The following is a 21,841-nucleotide window of genomic DNA, read 5'->3' as shown; positions in this document are numbered from 1 at the left end:
TTTCAGGTCTCACATGTAGGTCTTTAAAATCCATTTTAAATTTATTTTTGTATATGGTGTAAGAGAGTGGTCCAGTTTCATTCTTTTGCATCTAGGTGACTAGTTTTCCCAGCATCATTTGTTGAAAAGACTGTATATTCTCTTCCTGCTTTGTCAAAGATTGACCACATAAATCGTGGGTTTATTGCTAGATTTTCCATTCTGTTCTATTGATCTATATGCCAATTTCTGTGCCAGTACCATACAGTTTTGATTACTACGGCTTTGTAATACACTTTGAAGTCTAGAGTCATGATACCTCCAGCTTTGCTTTCCTTTTTCAAGACTGTTTGGCTATTCAGAGTCTTTTGTGGTTCCATACAGATTTTAGGATTATTTGTTCTAGGTCTATGAAAAATGCTGGAGGTATTTTGATAAGGATTGCATTAAATGCATAGATTGCATTGGTAGTATAGACATTACAATATTTCTTCTTCCAATCCATGAGCATGGAATGTCTTTCCACTTCTTTGTGTCTTCTGCAATTTTTGTCATCAATGTTTTATAGTTTTCAGAGTATGAGTCTTTCACCTCTTTGGTTACATTTATTCCTAGTTATCTTACTATTTTTGGTAAGATTGCTATCTTTTGAAAGGTCTGCTTTAAAGATTGTTGCTTGGCTGGATTCTGGAATCCTGGATTTTGGGAGAGGTACCACCATTCCCTAAGCAATAAAAGTGGGTCACTGTATCTAAACTATTCACATAAATATATGGTTTAATCTGAAAATTTGCTTTCTGGGAGTCTAGAATTTTGTATGTGCTAGGGAGAGAATGCCTACATGACTATCACCCAATAAAAAACCCTGGCACTGAATCTCCTAATGAGCTTCCCTGGTAGACATTTTATTTATTTTATTTTAAAGATTTTATTTATTTATTCTTAAGAGACAGACAGAGGGAGGAGAAGCAGGCTCCATGCAAAGAACCTGATGTGGGACTCAATCCTGGGACTCCAGGATCATGCCCTGAGCCAAAGGCAGATGCTCAACCACTGAGCCACACAGGCATCCCTGGTAGACAGCATTTTAACATATTGTCATAATTTGTTGCTGGGAGGAATTAAGAGCATCCCATGTGGCTGCAATGGGAGAGGACTCTTAGAAACTTACATCTGGCTTCCTCTTTGTCACAGACGCCTTTTCCCCCTGTTGATTTAGCTCTGTATTCTTTCACTGTAATAAATCATCACTGTGAGTATGACTACATGCTGAGTCCTGTGAGTCTCTTCTTAGTGAATCATCAAAGTTTGGAGACTGACACACACTCCTAACCAATATAGGAAAGTTACTGCTGATTCTCAAAACTCTGGATTCTCCGATGCTTTGGCACATGATCCAGGGTAAGCGCATGTTATAACAGCCACAGAAACCTTGAATTAGTGTCCTCAGTGACCTTGCTATTCAGCAGACAGAAGAGCCAATTGAGTAAGCAAAAACCAAGGATCTGAAAGTCATTTAACTTTCTGTTCCTCAACGCTGTGCAAGTATATACTGCCAATATGTGACTCAGTTCACTCACCTTGGGAGAAATACTGGTTTCCGTGCCAGATGCTCACGAAGCTCAGGAGAGGTAGTATCAGAATTCATGTATCGCTCCACATAGTCTGACCAACGCTAGGATTATAAACACAAAATGGGAATGGAGAAAGCGAACAGAAACTGGACTCCATCCTCCTTAGGAAGTCTAGCAAGCTCTAGGACTAAAATGTCAGAAACCTTTATATTTTAACATCAAAAATATCTTTCCATAATAACATGCTGTTACCCGGTACTGACCCACAGCTTTAAAATCCTGTTAGGTAACAAAACTCAAAGTTTGTCTGAGATACTTAAAAGTTACCAAAAGTCAGAAAGGGGTAGAGACTGGCTCACTGACAAGTTTTATTTCCCCACAGAGGGTTTTGTTAAAGAATAAACAATGGCAAATGTCTGAAAATCAGTATCTTTCACATTAAAATCTGGATTTCTGGCATCTGAAAAATATTTTTCAAAGAGTTGGCAACTAGGAGTCAATATTCCCACAGAACAACAATCTCCCTTCCATATCCCCTCAATATCCCACACATGGCTTGCATCTCTCATTAACATTGATATTGGGCAGATGATACCTCTTTTGTTGTTTCTTATACTTTAGAAGAAAAATAGAAAGGCTGCCAACCATGAGATGTCCTGATAGATGGCTTTCCTGATGGCTAAATAAGACTGCCATGAACCCTAAATATATACCACCAGGCAGCCCGTCCCTTCCGTTGAACACATGGCTGGAATGGCCTGCACTTTAAACATCAGGTTCTGACTCTTAACATGCCTGAGGCTGTCTTGGCCTTCTAGAAGACCATCAACTAGGCAGTCTCAGGATATGACAGCTCTCTAATCACACAGTTTCTGCAATATACTTGTCCATACCTCTGCTTCTACAGGGTCATCTGAGTTTTCCTCTTCTGTATCCAAGAGCTCAATGGTCAGCTGAACCTGGCCCTGGCTCTGAATAAACATAAGCTGCAAATAAGGAAGCAGAGTGTAAACAAAAGATCATCTCCAAAGCTATAAACTAGCCGCTCAAGGGTTGGGAGGTAGGGAGGCAATAAAGTTATAAAACTTCACTTTAACTGAAGAGATGAGGCAGGTACTCCAAAGTTTAGGAGGCAGGTTATAAAAAGGCAAAGTCCAATCTTGCTACCAGCACAATGAAAGGTTAGAGCAAAAAGCACCATTTCATGCTTCATACCCCTTGCATTAGCTGAAGCAATAATCAATTTAAGAGTGTTTTAAACTTATTTTGTTCATTGGAAAGAAATACGGCATAAAGCCAGGACCATAAAATGTCAATGCCATTTCACCCAATAATTCCATTTCTGGAACTTTTTTTTTTTTTTTTAAAGATTTATTTATTCATGAGAGACACAGACAGAGAGAGAGGCAGAGACACAGGCAGAGGGAGAAGCAGGCTCCATGCAGGGAGCCCGATGTGGGACTCGATCGCGGGACTCCAGGATCACACCCTGGGCCGAAGGCAGGCACCAAACCGCTGAGCCACCCAGGGATCTCCCCATTTCTGGAACTTAATACAAAAACGTTAACAAGCCGATAGCATGAAAGAAAAGAGAGGAGAAGAAAAGGAAAGAAGGAAAGAAAGAAAAGGAAACTTCTTATGCCAAAATGAAGTGAAAAACATCAAACCCAACCAAGAGCAGCAATCAATTCTACTGCTATGAAGACTACCACGCAAGGCAGTGCCTGGCTCACTTGGTAGACCATGTGACTCTTGATATCCTGGTTGTATGTTTGAGCCCCATGTTAGGTGTAGAGATTACTTAAAAATAAAATCTTAAAATAAAATAATAAAATAATAAAATAAAATAATGAAATAAAATACCCAAGGCATCACATCCACTATGGTGTAAGGAACACAAAGCATCAATATATTAACAAGTGATCTGCTGTAATAGTATCAATCATATTTGAAGTTCTTATAATTCTGAGTTCTAACATTATTTGTATGATTTCCTAAAAAATTCATATGTAAAAGCAATACACTGATTAAAGGCAAAAACAAGTCATGCTTTGCACAAAAAAACTATTAAATGGTGGTGGCACATGAGACCTCTGTCAGAATCCCAAGATTCTCAATGCCCTTATCCTAACAGCTTACTGCAGACAAGATCACTGTCCCGATCACATGCAGAAGATCAGAAGGAAGCTTGAGAATCATGTATTTCAACCTGCTTCATTTTACACAGGGAAAAATCTAAAATTCAGAGTTCTCACTTTTCAAGGCCACATGGTCAATATGTTAATCGGACTAGAAGCCAGTTCTTCCAGAGAAGCTTTAAAAATTCCTACATGCTAGTAAAATTTAAAACATGAAAAGAACATAAAACATGCAACGTAAGTACAAACAAGTTACTTCCAAAACAGATTTGAAAATAACTGTCTCAGGGCACCTGGGTGGCTCTGGGGCTGAATGTCTTTGGCTGTATTTGGCTTAGGGCATGATCCCGGAGTCCTGGGATCAAGTCCCACATCGGGCTCCCCATAGGGAGCCTGCTTGTGTCTCTGCTTCTGGGTGTCTCAGGAAGGAAGGAAGGAAGGCAGGCAGGCAGGCAGGCAGGCATGCAGAGAGAGAGAAAGAGAAGAGAAGAGAAGAAAAAAGAGAAAAGAAAAGAAACAAAACTGTCTCTAAACATTTGCTCCCTACCCGATCTAGGATGACCTAGAGTGTCAAGATTTATCCTATTGCTTAAGGAAATCAATTTTTAAAGTGATACTGATCGTCTCCTCTCTACTTAAAATGCAACTTAATTTCACCTCCAAAAGGCTCCTCCAAAAGGCTCCTCCACCTGTCACCTGGCTTGTTAGGCCCTTTAACATGTGTTTACCCTGGCTCTCCCAATTTTGCAAGCACTCCCCTAGTCTTGACTAGTTTCATTACTTGACTGCACACAACCATCACCCAAATGGTAACTGCCACCAGTTGTGAACACACCTCCTATTCTTCATACTCCTCTTTACTCAGTGCTACCAAACTGATCTTCCTGAAAGTTCAAATCCAGTGGGATGGGCAGCCCAGTGGCTCAGCAGTTTAGCGCCACCTTTGCCCAGGACGTGATCCTGGAGACCTGGGATGGAGTCCCATGTCCGGCTCCCTGCATGGAGCCTGCTTCTCCCTCTGCCTGTGTCTCTGCCTCTCTCTCTCTGCCTCTCATGAATAAATAAAATCTTAAAAAAAGAAAAAAAAAAGGAATATAAACAGGTATTATTTATATTAAAACTAAGGTAACTACCAAGGTACATTCTAGAGACATGGACAGTAACTATGGGAATAAACAATTGCTTCTCAGTGAGTTGAGAATGATTTCACACATCACTCAAGTGACACTCAGGTGGTCACTGAAGGATAGAGGGGAAGTCCAATAAATTTCAGAGAAACTACACCAGAGAAAGCCCTATTTTTAGAAGTATACAAAAAGAGCTATACACCCCTCCCAAACACAGGGTGAAGGATATGAATAAGCAATATACAGAAAAGGAAACAGAAATGGTCAATGGTAGAGAATGGAGAAATATGAATTAGAATAACGTGCCACCCAAAGGGTCAAAATACAAAAGTTTGATAACACCGGTGTTGACTAAGGATGGGGAAATAAATGCTCTTACGAAAGTGCATCCTAGGGGAGCGTAGGGGGCTTGCTCAGTTGAGCATCAGGCTCTGGATTTCACTCAGATCATGATCTCAGGGTCAGGAAATAAAGCCCTGCATCAAGAGAATTTCTCTCTCCCTCTGCTCTTGCCCCTGCTTGCATACTCTCTCTCAAAACAAAAACACATTCAAGGGGATCCCCCGGTGGCTCAGTGGTTTAGCACCTGTGTTCGGCCCAGCGCGTGATCCTGGAGTCCTGGGATCGAGTCCCATATGGAGCCTGCTTCTCCCTCTCCCTCTGTCTCTGTCTCTTATAAGTAAATTAAAAAAAAATTTTTTTAATGTAACATTCAGGGGCACTTGGCTAGTTCAGTTGGTGGAGAAGCGTGTGACTTGTGATCTCAAGGTTATGAGTTCAAGCCCCATGTTGGGTATGGAGCTTAAAACAAAGATTAAAAGAATATATGTCTATATATTTATTTATTTAAAATTTAATATACACACATCCTTTCTTTTTTTTAATTTATTTATGATAGGCACACAGTGAGAGAGAGAGAGGCAGAGACACAGGCAGAGGGAGAAGCAGGCTCCATGCACCGGGAGCCTGACGTGGGACTCGATCCCGGGCCTCCAGGATCGCGCCCTGGGCCAAAGGCAGGCGCCAAACCGCTGTGCCACCCAGGGATCCCCTACACACATCCTTTCACCCTGTGATTTCATTTGTCTCTACCTCAAATACTACTAACACATGTACACTAGGATATAAGCACTAGGATGCAGCACTATTTGAGAAAGTAAATGATGGGAATTGTTTAAATGTTCACCCTGAAGGGAATGATCTTTATTTGGGGGGGGGGGGGGGGGCGCAAATGGCGGGAGGGATAGAGGAAGAGAGAGAATCAAGCAGATGTGGTGTCTGACATGGGGCTCAATTTCACGAGCCCAAGATCATGTCCTGAACCAAAATCAAGCAAGACTCAAATACCTAATTGGAAAAAAAAAAAAAAAAAAAAAATTGCCTAATTGAGCCACTCGGATGTCCTTGGAATGATTTTTTTTATAACGATGGTATATTTTTAAATTATGGTACATTCTTACTCTTAAGTATGACAAAGCAGTTGAAAAAAAGGGCTGGACCTATATAAACCAAAACAGAAATTCTGAGCCATACTAAGTGAAAAAAAGCATGATATAGAATCTGCAGCCTAATATTTATTTCCACATATACACATGTATGTATGTAAAGGCACAGAAGAAGGTCTGAATGGATACACATATGGGACCGCCTGGGTGGCTGAGTGGTTGAGTGTGTCTGCCTTCAGCCCAGGGTGTGATCCTGGGGTCCTGGGATCGAGTCCCACATCGGGTTCCCTGCATGGAGCCTGCTTCTCTCTCTGCCTGTGGCTCTGCCTCTCTCTTTCTCTGTGTCTCTCATGAATAAATAAAACCTTAAAAAAAATGAATGTATACACAGTTAAACATAACTGAGTTTTTAAAAAGCAGTATACAAAGGACACCTGGGTGGCTCAGTAGTTGAGCATCTGCCTTTGGCTCACGTCATGATCCTGGGTCCTGGGATTGAGTCCTGCATCGGGCTACCTATGGGGAGCTTGCTTCTCCCTCTGCCTGTGTCTCTGCATCTGTGTCTCTCATGAATAAATAAATAAAATCTTAAATAAATTAATTAAATAAAAAGCAGTGTAGGATGTACACAGAAACAAAATGAAGAGGAGGCTGGGGCTCAGGGGTGGGCAGGAGTTCTGAAGGGCTACTTATGCTTAGCTTAATGTTAATAGTATCGAATTTTGTTTTCCATGTGAACATTTTAAAGGATCACTGATGTGACATAATTTTTCTGGTTACTAAGACTTTGTACATGCTATTCCCTGTGCCAGTCTAAAAACTATTCTTTTTTTTTTTTTTTAAGATTTTATTTACTTATTCATGAGACAGAGAGAAAAAGAGGCAGAGACACAAGCAGAGGGAGAAGCAGGCTCCACGCAGGGAGCCTGACGTGGGACTTGATTCCGGGTCTCCGGGATCATGCCCTGAGCTGAACGCAGACACTCAACCACTGAGACACCCAGGCATCCCCTGAAAACTACTCTTATCCATAGGGTGAGTCTACCCATTCCTTCATCAGCCTTCACCACACAATGTAATGCATTGTTAAGTCATTGTGGGTGGGGATGGTAATTCTGCTCACCACCAAACAACACACAGTAAACTTCTATCAAACAGTTTCAGAACCCTGAAGAAAAAACACAACAAAACCCTGATAAGCTTAGGAAATGTCTTCTGTACTGCAAACAGTATAAGTGATGGATTAGAAACTAAAGAAATAGGGGATCCCTGGGTGGCTCAGCAGTTTGGCGCCTGCCTTCAGCCCAGGGCGTGATCCTGGAGACCTGGGGATCGAGTCCCGCGTCGGGCTCCTTGCATGGAGCCTGCTTCTCCCTCTGCCTGTGTCTCTGCTGCCCCACCCCCCTGTGTCTCTCATGAATAAATAAATAAAATCTTAAAAAAAAAAAAAGAAAAGAAAAGAAAAAGAAACTAAAGAAATAGCTAAAAGCCAAAGCAGGCAACTAAGTAGACGATTTGGGGTCAGATCATTTAAGTACATGTGAAATATCCAGTAAGGATATATTAGTTCTCTGTTTGGTCAACTACAAACCTTATTCTGGGCCACTGGAACCCATCCTTATGTAAATATATACCAGTTTTGTTCAATCACATATATTCATTACACAGCTGTAATCATAGTACCCATAGTTTTGTATCCTTTTATTTACTTCAGTATTTTTATAATTTATACTTAACTGTTAAGGGCTGCAAAATATGCTACCTGGTATTCACACAATAGGCTTCTATTAAAAAAATAAAGGCTGCTATTAACCATTCCCACAGCCGGTCGGACATCTAGGTTGTTCCCAACTATTTGTTTTTAGTAACTAGTAATGACAGCAAAGTAACGGTGGAAAATGGAAACAACCTAAATGCCCAACAAGGCAGTCCTAATTTTCTATAAAATATCAAATAGTCATGAAGAGATGGAAATCCAGGTATTGTTAATTGAGCAAAATAACTTAGACCATTTTGCTCAGTATACCCTCTTTCAAATCCTATAAAAACACAGAAAAGCCTAAAAATGTCATTAGTAATTATTTCTGGGAAGCACTATGGGTGATAATTTTTTTCTTTTTTCTCCATTTTCTCTCTTTCTTACAATGATCATGGATTACATGTATTAGCATTTTTATTTATTTAAGTATTTTTTTTTTTTAAGTAATCTCCACCTCCAGTGTGGGGCTCGAACTTATGACCCCGACATCAAGAGTTACATGCTCTTCTGAATGAGCCAGCCAGGTGCCCCTCTGTATTAACATTTTTAAACCAAACATTATAATATTCACAAAGCATTATACTATAACAAAATATTCAAAGAGAAAAAGGCAGAATACAAAATTATAAAAGGCAAGAAAATAACAGGCTTCCCATGGAGAATTCCACTTTTCCATGTTTTTCATTCCCTCCAGTGAGCTCACATGAACTCTAAGGAATTCCAGGAGCAGAATCACTGGATCAAAGTATGCTGGTATGGCTTTGATTTCTCATGGAGATAGTTCCAACAACTTATACTGTCACCAATATGGTCCTTGTCTACATGAGTAACTCTCACCTTAAAGCAATTCTCATCTGACATGAGTTGCTCAGCCTTCCGCTGATATGTTGATTCCAGGAGACTCCTGGAAGTCTGCGTGTTCAGCTGGCCTCCGGTGGCCCCATTATTGTTTTCAGCCAGATAAAGGTCAGTCACCTGCACACAGATCTCATCACTCACGATGTGCTGCAGCTAGAATCAAGCAAAGGCAAATCATCAGTGAACCAAGAAAATACTTCTCCCTGTCAGACACTCACCCTTCCTTTGATAGTTTCGGTTATTCAGCTCAGTTTTTCGGTTGGTTATTTTAGAAAATGAAATCACACAAAACCAGTATTTTATATTCTTGGAGAATAACTAAGCCTAAATCTTCAACAGTATCACTGGTCCATGAGTAAAGCTTTCCTATCTGTTTAAAAGCAAAACCACAGGCAGCTCATGTTAGTGTGCTGATTAAAGTTCTAAGGAACTGTAAAAAAATTTTTTTACGTGAAAGAAAATTCTCATAGTTTCCTGTTTTTATGGTGCCTTTTTTTTTTTTTTTTTTTTTTTTTGCCATTTACAGCTTGCTTTTATACACATTCTCATTTGATCTACACAACTACCCTGGGAAGAGTGCCCTGTTACACAGAAGACAAATTTCCATTTTGGATGAGAACACTCACTGTGTGCCAAGGTGAGGGCAGGGCCCCTGGAGAACCATGAAAGATAGATCCGTGTCTATCTATATTCCCAACCCAAGTACAAAATCTGAAACTCACTAGGTATTTAAGAATTGGATGTTAAATCACTTACCCAGGGGTTCTCAGCTGAAGGAACAGAGTTAGGACTAAGCTTCCTGACCCCTAGGCCAATACTCTTTTTAATATATTGCTTATTTTTCTGATCTGATAATATCGTACTTAAATTGTAAATGTTAATTGACTCACATTCAACACAAGTCAGTCACGACTGACTGTTGTTAATTATTGCGACTATGTTCTTAACTATCTGATGACTAGAAAGTTGAACCTTTTAGAGTTTCCATTCTCATAGGTTACGACTATTTCTATTACGGAATAAAAATTCCTTCAAATGAAACTTTACTCATAAAAATGCCAGAGAATGTAAAAAATATATACAAGAAAGCAAAATGTTAACTGCAATATCAATGTCTATTTTACTTTAAAATTCTCAAAAACCACTAAGCCATTCTATTTTTAGGAAGATACATCCTTTTTGAAGTGCTAGTAACTATGACAACTACTTATTTTTAACATTTAAAAAAGTCTTAAATGACAAGTATGTGTATTTGTAGATAAATGGACACAGTACAAGGTCAGAAGGGTGGCTGATCTGACAGTGGTAGAAAGGCCAGCAACTGGAGATGGTTAAATTACAATTAGTCCAGACAATGGGTTCTAATGCAGCCATTAAAATAATGCCTATGATAACATATACCTGGTAACATAGGAAAAAGCTTAAGATATAGTGTTTAAGGGGAGGGGTTGGGGGGGGGGGAAGCAGTGTAAAAAAAAGTGTATCTAAAGCATGGTCCCTACCCTGTAAACACTTCTGCTTAAGACCTTCTTGCTGAAGTGGACCATGCCACTGTCCCCATCCACCCCCCTTAGATATGTGGCCCCTCCTAGAGTCTTTGAAAAGGGCAGCCCTATAAAATCAGAGACAACTGGACAGTGCATGCTCCCAAGCAAGGCTGCTCAGATTCTCTCTCCTGCTGATTTGAAATGATATAATGAATGTGTTTAGTAGACTTTTTACAGAGGAGCATCTAGATGGAAAGGTCAAACAATGCTGAGGCCACTGGCACTGCCATGGCAAGCCAAAGCCCCAGGGGGCTAGAGTAGCCTTGGGTATGTAGCCAAACTTCCATCTACAGAGAGAAGAATGAGAATGAAGCAGATTTCCAGAAAGAGGGCATGTGAGAGAGGAAAAAAAACCTTCCCAGTCTAATCCCTACATTATCCATTTTCTGAGTTTTATACTGGACATCTGTGAGACTGCCTGTTAAGACAAATCCCTATTAAACTACAGTTGATCCTTGAACAACGTGAGGGTTAAGGGCACTAAACCTCCACATAGTCAAAAATCTGCATATAACTTTTGACTCCCTAAAAACCTAACTACAATAGCCTACTAGTGACTGATAAGCCTTACTGATAACATAAACAGTGAAATATTAAGTATGTTACGTGTATTATAAATTTTATAATAAAGCTAGAAAGTACTATTAATAAGGAAAATATATTTCCAGTGCTGCACTATATCTGAAAAGAATCCACATGTAAGCGGACCAGCACAATTCAAAGCCCTGTTGTTCAACCATCAACTGTACTCTGGAAAAGGTAAATATATGGCTTGACCTTGAAATATATGTTCTACCTCCAGTCGGCAATGAACTCTGGAAGAATATCAATCAAGATGAGAATGAGAGAAGATATGCCTCCAATCGAGGAGTTAAGATGCAAAGCATGAACATATGTTCTAAAAACACTGGGTGGCAGGGATGCCTAGGTGGCTGTCAGTTAAGTGTCTAACTCTTGATTTTGGCTCAGAATGTGATCGCATGGTTGTGGGATCAATCCCTGACTCGGGCTCCATGATGTGTGGAGTCTACTTAAGATTCTCTCTCCCTCTGCCCTTCGTGTGTGTGTCTAAAATAAATAAATAAAATCTTAAAAAAAAGAGACACTGTATTTGGGTTTCTGAACAAAACCAGTTTTTTAAAAAAAGATTAGATGTTATGTATTACTCAAAATCATAACCAGGAGCTTCTAATAAATGGATTAATTGAAATAAATAAATAAATGGATTAATTGTATCTTATTGTTTATAAACCTGTATTTGGTTTTTGAAAAAGTTAATTTTACTGGATTTTTACAGCTGCTATGCTGGCAGTAGGAAAGACTATTTCTAGCTGTAGCAGCAGCACACTTAGAGCCACGAGTCCTTCCAAACTCAAGGCAAAAAAGCCTGCATACTTTGCAAAGAATTCCATATTTTACTCCAAGAAAACACTGAGCAACAAGTTTTTCCCCCCACAATGGCAATGAGGACTCTCAAAGCTTTCTTCGTCCGGGGGCTCAGTCGGTTAAATGTCTACCTTTGGCGCAGGTCATAATCCCGGGTTCCTGGGATTGAGCCCTGCCTCGGTCTCCCTGCTCAGCAGGCAGTCTGCTTCTCTCTCTGCCTCTGCCCCTCCCCCCTGCTCATGCTCTCTGTCAGATAAATAAAATCTTAAAAAATAAAATTTTCTTTGTCAAGTTTTCACACTTTAAAGTGACACATCAATAATACATTATGATCCTTTCTGAAATTCAGAACTCAAGGCAAAAAGAGTGGAAACCTGACTACGTATTTGCTGTTAAAATGATCATTGCTTTAAAGAACATATTTACAAACTCACAGGGTGGCTACAGGCACAAACCACAAAATCAACCACAAATCTAAGTCCAGTGAAACCTCAGATAAAGAGGTAGACACAGTACTATAAAAGATGTTGTATGAAACCCTTCCTGCAAAAAAGAACTTCAAATATTAAATGAGGAAAGCACACAGAATTACCAACACCTACAGAAGTGGAAGCGTTACCGGGGAGAGTTCCCCGCTGGGAGATAAGGTTAGGGGCTGGGCCAGCACCAATGCACGCTCTACGGGTAGGCAGCAGGGACGAGGTGACGCCTTGGGTCGGCGGTGGGCTCATGCAACTGTGAGGGCCTACCGAGCAGAGCAAAGGAGTCAATTTAGCGGCTGAAGTACTCCCACTCTGTTAACAGGACAGATCCGACATCACGTTGACCTCCCCCTTGCCTCAAGAGCCGGATGTCCATAAACACCATTGTGTGAGCAAACTGCCCTTTTTCCTCCAACAGAAATCTTGCCTTTTCTCTTTCCTTCATCCATTTTGAGGTAAGTACTTCTTCCCTCACCAAACCCAGCCTCCACTGTGCCCTCACCTGTCTGACAATGCTCTGGATTAGTTTGTCCATGGTGAAGGCAATGTAGGCGTGAATGGTGAACATCTCTCTCAGAGAATCTTCGTACTGTGACGAGTCTATGTTGCCATCTAGCAGGCTCCGCACCATGTCCAGGAAAGCTGGGTAATAATCTTCTACGTCAACATCCACTGTGGGAGAGATGGGAGAGGTGAGGCCTTACGCTGCTCGAGAAGGTCAGAGGAGAGGGCAGGGCAAGATCCTGCAGCTGGCCTAAAGAGCAACTGCAAGAACAAGCCCTAGGTATTCAAACACACACACTCAATCTGCCGCAGGCAGTGATGAAATCTGACAGGTGGCTACAATGGCCAGTGCGGTCTCTCAGACAAGAGTGACCCTGTAACTTTAATAGGGGCTCTAACGCTGTGTCCGTGCCAAAAAGACACATCGTTACGGTACCGTGGGGCTCTGCTTGACAGGAGAGCAGAACATCCCAGGGAAGAAGTTTCTTCATAAAGTTGCTGGCTCTCCTGCTGAGAGGAACCTGCCCTCCCAGCCTGCAGAGAGCATTCCTCACATGGGTCACTTGCTCATAAAGCTATTTCAATGAAGCATAAAGTGCAGATGAGAAAAGGCAGACAGCACCACACTCCAGCCCTGGGAAACCTCTCAGGAACAGAGAAATAGGAACCCAAATTAAATCCCCTATGAATAATGAAGTAATCTACATTTGTCAAAGTCCTTCTGTTTAAAAATGGATTCCCAACGTTGTACTTCACAAATTACATTAAATGATCTGTACTTGCTGCACATGAATCACTTCAACCAGCAGCTAGAATCTTATCAGTTGTTAAACATTTGGCAACTAGCAGAGTGCAAAAGGAAGCATGAAAGGACTCTGCCTTTGCTTCTCTAAGAAGTATTTACTGATCTCTGGTGCTGGCAATCAAGACGGGGGCATGAGGGGGCCACTGGGTATTGGTTATATTTGATCCAGGTACAGGTTACACAGGTGTGTTCACTTTGTAAAAATTCACTGAGCTATACAATTTGGATTTGTATATTTTTCTGTACGTATGTTGCACCTTAAGAAAAAGTTCACTAGGGGTGCCTGGGTGGCTCTGGGGGTTGAGCGTCTGCCTCTGGCTCAGGGCATGACCCCAGGGTCCTGGGATCGAGTCCTGCATCAGGCTCCCTGCAAGAAGCCTGCTTCTTCCTCTGCCTGTGTCTCTGCCCCTCTCTGTGTGTCTCTCATGAATAAATAAAATCTTAAAAAAAAAAAAGTTCACTCAGCGAGGGGTGCCAGGGTGGTCCACTCAGTTAAGCGTCTGCCTTCAGCTCAGGTCATGATCCCAGAGTTCTGGGATGGAGCCCCATGTCAGGCTACCTGCTCAGCAGGGAGTCTGCTTCAGAACTCAAGGCAAAAAGAGTTCTGAGAAGCAAAAGCTAAGTCCATCTCCATTTATCTCAAGTTTGATGAGTTCATCAAGGACATACAAAATGCTTTAAAAGCAACCGGCTTAACTTCCATCAGAGTATCACCTGTTCAGACCCCATAGCAAAGGCACGGGCTGTGCTACTTAGACAGATGCCCTTATGCCAGAATAAAGCTAGGAGCTTTAAGCCAGACTTGAGCGCACGAGCTATAATCAGTGCAAGGCTTGGTGTCACTGTTCAAGACCCAACAATATAAGCCTCAAATCAGGTTGAGTCAGTGGTCAAGACAGGATTAAGCCATTTGCTCTCATTTCTACATAAGCAGATGGAACCACCATCCTGAGATCCAAAAGTTGTCTCTCTCAGGTTAGGATTATCAAAATAAAGGCTTTTAACATTAATATCCAGTGTCACTAGCTCTTCAGCAGATAGGAAGTTAGGGCCACACATGGGTTTTCTTATATCAGCAACTGTTTTAAACAGTTTTTTTAAAAAAAGATAATCCAGGGGCACCTGGGTGGCTCAATGGTTTAGTGCCAGCCTTTAGCCCCGGGCCTGATCCTGGAGCCCCGGGGATCGAGTCCCACATCGGTCTCCCTGCATAGAGCCTGCTTCTCCCTCTGCCTGTGTCTCTTCCTCTCTCTGTGTGTCTTTTGTGAATAAATAAAATCTAAATAAATAATAAAATAAAATAAAGTAAAATAAAATAATCCACTCCACAGACTGGCTGTTTCTTCTATGGCACAGAAGAAAGGCTCCATGAAAAAAGTTTTTGGCTCACAGCTCAAACACGTAATTTATATTATCTAGAAGTAGAAGCAGGCAACAGAGAATTAGAATTATGTAAAGCATGTAGTGGCTTCCTCAGTTTGCATTTATTTTCCTTTTCCTCTGCTATCTTCATTCTTGTCCTGTCTGATCTGCTCTCTCACACCATCTCTTGACTTCCAATCTCCTTTCCATAAACTATTTCTATTTATTAAGAGCCATGGACTCCAGTGGCTAAAGTTGCCCAAACATATCTAAGAAAATCTGCATCTGTTAGGCATGAACTAGGAATTTATGTTCTGTCATGAAGCAGAAAGGACTGTGACATTTGAGTCCCACCCTGTCCTTGAATACACTCTGCAAAACACCAAAGATCTGCCATTTGGGAAACTGATGACAACTGCCAGCCCCTCCCCAAGTGTCCATGGTAGCAGCCACTGAACGTCCATGATCCTAACACTGCACAGGGTGCTGCATACTTTCCCTAACTCTCCCAACAAACCCACAAAGTATAAAGGAGCACCTCCATTTTATAGGCACGCAGGATGGGGAGCTGAAGTAAGGTCACACACCCAGTCAATTGTCAAGCTAGGATCTGAACCCTGGTCAGGATCTTAGGCCTGCCTGCTCATGCTCTATATGTCTAAAAGAAAGCAGTCTCGAGTCTAATTCGGCTCTGAGGGTCCCCAATTCCTCACATTGTCAGAAACCAAGAGCCTAAGCCACTCACTAGGTTCTTTGAGACGCAGCTGGATGGCAGGGCTGTCGCTCTTGTCTCGTTTTATGCCCAGCACTTCCCGTTCCCACTCTCTCTCTCGGTTTTCTTCTTCAATTTGCCGTTCAGCTTGGGAACAAATCCGCAAGAGCCGCAAACAGAGGATCTGGTGCAGTCGCATAAAGATATACCAGTTGTTATTAACATAGAAGAGGTTGTACACTTCATCCATCCCTCGTAACTTCTGAGCTGCTGTGTTACTAAACAGTAACTTGGACTTTGGGGGACTGCCCCCAACACCATTGTGCTTCTTAGCTGCCCCTGTGGCTTCATCTACATCCATCTCTTCTTCTTCCTCTTCCTCCACATCCGAGAGATCACCTCTCTGAGCAAAGAGCAGATCTGGAATGAAGTGATGCATAATTTGCTTGATTTTATACTTGTCCTCCTTCTGAATGCCTGTCTGCCTCTTCACGTGGTGGATAATCAAAGCAGCAGCATCTTCCAGAATCTGTTTGTCTTCATATGCAAGTGAGAGGTGCGGGCCAATAGGTACACCAGCATTGTCTTCTGTAGCCTGCTCTTGCCTCTAATAGGAGAGAGACGCAAAGTATTATATGAAATATCTCCAGCAACAACAAACAGACCTACGAGATGGCGCCAGCAGTACATGCCATTATCAACCATAGTGGCAACTGTTTTCTAATCTGAAACTTGCAGAAACAGATCTAGATAATGTGGGAGGTGTGGTTTAACACCGTAATTAGTGGTTCTTCTAGATTGTGAAGACTTACTGGGGACAATCGGACAAAATTGGGACCATCTTTTAAAATTCTGTATTAGTGGGGAGGCATGGGTGGCTCAGCAGTTTAGCGCCTGCCTTTGGCTCAGGGCATTATCCTGGAGACCTGGGATCGGGTCCCGTGTTGGGCTCCCTACATGGAGCCTCCTTCTCTCTCTGTTTCTCATGAATAAATAAATAAAACCTTTAAAAATAAATAAATGAAATAAAATTCTGTATCAGTATTTATGGATATGGAGGATACAACATGAGGCCTACGACTTGAGTGAGGGCCACTGGGGTAACTCAGTGGTTGAGCATCTGGCCTTTGGCTCAGGTTGCAATCCTGGGGTCCTGGGATCGAGTCCCGCATCAGGCTCTCTACGGGGAGCCTGCTTCTCCCTCTACCAATGTCTCTGCCTCTGTGTCTCTCATTAATAAATAAATAAAATCTTAAAAAAAAAAAAAAGAAGAAGAATCTGGGGTAGGGGTGTGGAAGGTTACAGATTTAAAACAATTGGAAAAAAAAAAAAAACAATTGGCAAAATAGAGATGCTTATTTAAGCTTATAGAAGAGCTCATTTTACTACTCTCTCCCCTTTCACATGTTTGACATTTTCATGATAAAAAACATTATTTTACTTTATTTTATTTACTTTTTTAAAAGATTATTTATTTATTTATTCATAGAGACACACACACAGAGAGAGAGAGAGAGAGAGAGAGGCAGAGACACAGGCAGAGGGAGAAGCAGGCTCCATGCAGGGAACCTGACATGGGACTGGATCCCAGGTCTCCAGGATCACGCCCTAGCTGCAGGCGGCGCTAAACCGCTGCGCCACCGGGGCTGCCCAAAAACATTTTTTTTAAACTCAAGATCACATAACTTTTAGGAATTCTCGATCATACTATATTTATGTGTCTCTCTATCCCCACCCCATGACTGTGAGCTTGTCCAAGAAAGCAGGATTAATTTCTTAATCATCTCTGTACCCTGACTCCCAGTACTATATACACTCCTGGTAAGCATCCTGAATAAACAACGATTAGAAAGTGTCTGGGGATTAATGATAAGTGTTTCAGTTGTGGGAAGTTGAGAGGAGCTACGTGAATGGAGACAAGGTATCATTTTGAGGGAAACAGACGGGAAGACAAGTGGAGGAGGGAGGCAGCAGGCACAGACGAAGCCAGGATAGTAAACTGGGAAACTAGTAAAGCAGCTTAGGAATAAAGGTGAGGCTTAGATTTAAAATGTGGAATCAGGAATAGAAAGAAGTCTGTGACAGTTTTGAAGCAAGAATCACCTTGTCTCGGAGGGTCTTCTTTCATATAACAAAGATAATTTCCAGGAATCAAAGCCAGGCTGAACATAAAGACTGGGGTCCTCTCACAGATAGAGAAACTTCCCACTCACCTCATCATAGATGCTCTCAATCTCGTTGAGTAAGCTCTTTGACCTCAGGACCTTGGTGTCGTTCTGTTTAAAGTTGATGCCCTGGTGGTCCAAAGACTTCAAGTAGTATTTCTCATTTTGCTCTCTCCACACCTTGTTAAATCCTCTCTGAGCTTCTCGCCATTCTTCCTCTTTCATCTTCAATCTGGTGAGGGGTGGGGGGTGTGGAAACGACAAGACATGGGAATTCGGATGTGGGAGTTCTAAGGGAGGGAGTTAAACTCTTTGGATTTGAATCCTGGCTCTGCCATACTAGACTCTCTTTCCTTATTGGGAAAATAGGGATGACAGCGCCTACTCTCTAAGGGTTTCCAAGTGGGAAATGTGTCAGACTTACTTTCTTTCAAAAGTCAAAAGATACAACAGGTCTGTCAAAATTATAGGCAACTTGAGATACTGTTACTCAAATTGTTATATTGTTATTCAATCCAGGCTTGAACTGTTACATGAGGAAATTACTCCTCCAGGACTTATTTAGGGGAAGTGATTTGTCCCAAAGTCAGAAATCTTACCTTGAATAGTTATTTCTCAACATCATTCCACCCAATACCCTTAAAAGGGGGTTTACTTTCTTGGCCGGCTAAAACAAGCACATCTCTTTGCTGCAGGACTGCTAAGAATGTTCACTATGCTAATATAAATGCGGAAGTCCAAGAGCAAAGAACTTGCACAGTAATGCTCCTTTGCACACAATTTGGGAATTTCTGATGGTAACAACAGATCTTAACACTCTAGAAGTGTAGAAGAGAGTAAAATCAAAACCAGCACTAGAACTGAAGAATATCCTAAGTCTCAAAGCCAAAGTTAAATGCTGCTGGCATGGCAAGAAGAGGAAAAGCCTGTGCCAGCTCTTGAGCGAAGTCTGGGGAGGAACAATAAAATCTGGGCATCTGTGAGCTGTGCAGCAGACAAGAGTTTCTTTGCACCACCCGTCTCAGGTGGCACCACCATCTCAGGTGGAACTGAAAGAGGACCCAGCTGTTAGCTGGGATTCCATGTGGTCCAAAGAGCCATGGACTTAAAGGAGCCTGGGGCTCACCCTAGGTCTGGCCTCCTCCTTGATGCCTGGTCTTATGTGGGTACAACAGCCCTTGTACACCTCAGGCCGAAGGCTTGTCAGGAGGTAAGATGTTCTTGGTAAATGCCAAGCTAGTAAATCTTTTTAAATAAACCATCAATTTTACAAAGACAAAGAGATTTTTCTTATTAAAAAACAAAGATGTTAACAATGGTTAGTACTGAGTGGCAGGAATGTGGGTGGCTGTATTCTGCTCTGTTCTTTTCTGTATTTTAAAATAATATTCCCTTAAACACACAGAGCATTCCACTGTGGACTTTCAAGGTTTGTTCTCTACTGCTGGTTACACAGAAACCCTTCAAGAAGCTCCACTATCCCATGCTGCACCTAATTTCCAACCACCAGCATTGAGGTGAAATAGAGGCCTCATGGAATAACCAGGTTGAAAATGAAGGCCGTATTTAAGGGGACACCGAATCTGCCACGAAGCACACTAAAGCACGAAGAACATATTCAGTTACCTTTTAAGGACAATTGGGACGGCAATGGAGGGGTTCTTCCTCAGACCATCGATGATGTCAGCTGCTTTATCAGCATATATCCTCTGGAGTGCTTTTCGATGAATAACTTCCGACGTGCCCCCAAGGGTATTGTCCAAGCGAAATTTGGCTTGTTCCTCAGCAGATAAGCGAGAAAGCTTCTTCTGTATTGCTTCCAGAACCCGAATCGTTGCCAGATTGGTCTCTAAAACTACATCAAGCTAAAGCAAAAGACAAAGTGTGCTCAGGATTTAGAATAGAATAGCGGTCTGGAGTATGAAGTATGGAGTCAAATTCCTTGGACTTGAATCCTAGCTCTGCCATAGCAGCCACACAAAATTGTATTTCCTTATCAATAAAGTAGGGATAACACCACCTATTCTCAGAGGCTATTTTCTAGATGAAATGATATAACCCAAATAAAGGGTTTAGTGCAAGGCCTGGCACATAATATCCAATAAATGATAGAAAAGTGGTAGTCGTTACTTCTAACACCACCAATGTGCTTTGTGTAGGACTACTGACCCCAAATCAGAGGGACCTCACAGGAGGCAACCTTACTGACACTTTCCCCTGACCTTTCCTGGATTGCTAAGACCTGTTACAAATGATAAAATAAAATGAAACAAAACACACAACAATCCTCAGAAGACCATTCAAGATAAATCAGTCTTTTTTTTTTTTTAAAGATTTTATTTATTTATTCATGAGAGACAGAGAGAGAGAGAGAGAGAGAGAGAGAGAGAGACAGAGATACAGGCAGAGGGAGAAGCAGGCTCCACACAGGAAGCCCAATGTGGGACTCGATCCTGGGTCTCTAGGATCACGACCTGGGCTGAAGGCAGCGCTAAACCGCTGAGCCAACAGGGCTGCCCAAGATAAATCATTATTATGTGTAAGGTTTCTCAGGGTAACTTAAAATATTTAAATATTTAATAGCCTTGTTCTATATCCAGTAATAAGAGCAGTGACTATCATTCCTTAAGGACTTCAACGTTGTATTTGTGGGTAATCATTTAAATTTTAACAGAACTCCTTGCACTTACTTTCTGGCAAAGGCCTAGCCATATCTGGTTAAGGATATGACTGGCAACCTCTAATAACTCTTTTCCTAGGCTTCACACAAGATTTTCTAAATGAGAAACAGAAAACGAAGTAAACAAACAGCAAGTCTCGAGGCCCTATAAACCAACTGTCTACAGAATTGTTCCCTAGGGGCGCCTGGGTAGTGCAGTCAGTTGAGTGTCCAACTCTTGGTTTTGGCTCAGGTCAGAATCTCTAGGTTGTGAGATTGAGCCCGAGGTAGGGATCAGCATGGAATCTGCTTGAGATTTTCTCTCTCTGCCCCTCCCCCTCTCAGGTGTGTGCACTCTCTCAGGTAGAAGAAGAAGGAAGAAGGAAGAAGGAGGAAGGAAGAAGAAGGAAGAAGGAAGAAGAGAGTTCCTTAAATTTTCTAACTTGGGGGACGCCTGAGTGGCTCAGTGGTTGAGCGTCTGCCTTCGGCTCAGGGCGTGATCTTGGGATCCGGGATCGGGACTGAGTCCCACATGGGACTCCTTGCAGGAAACCTGCTTCTCCTTCTGCCTGTGTCTCTGCCTCTCTCTCATGAATAAATAAATAAAATCTTAAAAAAAAAAAAATCTAGCTTGGGGACTGTGGTACTCATTTTGTCCAGTATTTCTGGTCCCTTTCACCTGATTATGGACAAGTGATGAACTGAACTTCCCGGCTCCCTTGTGGTAGAAGAGAGTCATCTACCTAGTTATAGCAATGAGTTTGTGGACAGGTGAGTTGAAGTACTGTTTGTGACTTCTAAGCTAGAGCAGCATCTAAGAGGGTAAGACTTCTGAGCTCTTTTCCCTTCAGTGACTCACAATATTCAAGACGATGATACTTGGTCTGCCTAGGTCCCCAAAGTAATTTTGATGAGCAGGATCTCCTACCAAATATCAAAGCACATGTAGCATGATCAAGAAAGGCATGTTTTTTCAAGCCCACTGAAATCTGGGGGTTGTCCACACTGCAGGATCAGTAACTTATCCTGATGTATAATGGAATGCTCCTTCAAACTAGCCCATCCTAAGCACATGCACGCACACCTTCATCATCATTCCTGTAATCACAAATGGGAAATGCAGTGGTTGCCTTTCACAGGCACACCAGCTGAGAATAGGAACATCCTGTCAGAAAAAAGATGCCAATCTCTGCCTTCTACCTCCTTATCTAACCTTACTAAACATAGGTAAACAAGGAAATGCTTTCTTTAGCCTGATAAAACTTTCCATGGAAGTTAGCATGTCATGATTTTATTTTGTGCAAATGGCTGAAACTCCTCATGAACACTGGGGCTAGTC

General features: G+C 41.8%; 1 protein-coding gene across 6 annotated transcripts in view; it reads right to left on the bottom strand.

The window, feature by feature from the left end:
• Positions 1 to 21,841, bottom strand: part of SIN3A (SIN3 transcription regulator family member A) — a 73,588-nt gene that overhangs the window by 9,684 nt on the left and 42,063 nt on the right. For all 6 annotated transcript variants that reach the window (XM_072746057.1, XM_072746058.1, XM_025986545.2 and 3 more), the window contains 7 exons: positions 19,470 to 19,708; positions 17,892 to 18,075; positions 15,712 to 16,285; positions 12,798 to 12,967; positions 8,860 to 9,033; positions 2,447 to 2,539; positions 1,560 to 1,654 (listed from right to left, as the gene is read on the bottom strand). In XM_072746057.1, coding sequence (XP_072602158.1) covers positions 1,560 to 1,654; positions 2,447 to 2,539; positions 8,860 to 9,033; positions 12,798 to 12,967; positions 15,712 to 16,285; positions 17,892 to 18,075; positions 19,470 to 19,708 — 1,529 coding nt within the window. The remainder of the gene's footprint in view (positions 1 to 1,559; positions 1,655 to 2,446; positions 2,540 to 8,859; positions 9,034 to 12,797; positions 12,968 to 15,711; positions 16,286 to 17,891; positions 18,076 to 19,469; positions 19,709 to 21,841) is intronic.

This window comes from Vulpes vulpes, unplaced genomic scaffold (genome assembly GCF_048418805.1).
Source record: "Vulpes vulpes isolate BD-2025 unplaced genomic scaffold, VulVul3 u000000678, whole genome shotgun sequence".
NCBI lineage: Eukaryota > Metazoa > Chordata > Mammalia > Carnivora > Canidae > Vulpes > Vulpes vulpes.
This window is presented reverse-complemented; position numbering and strand designations above follow the sequence as displayed.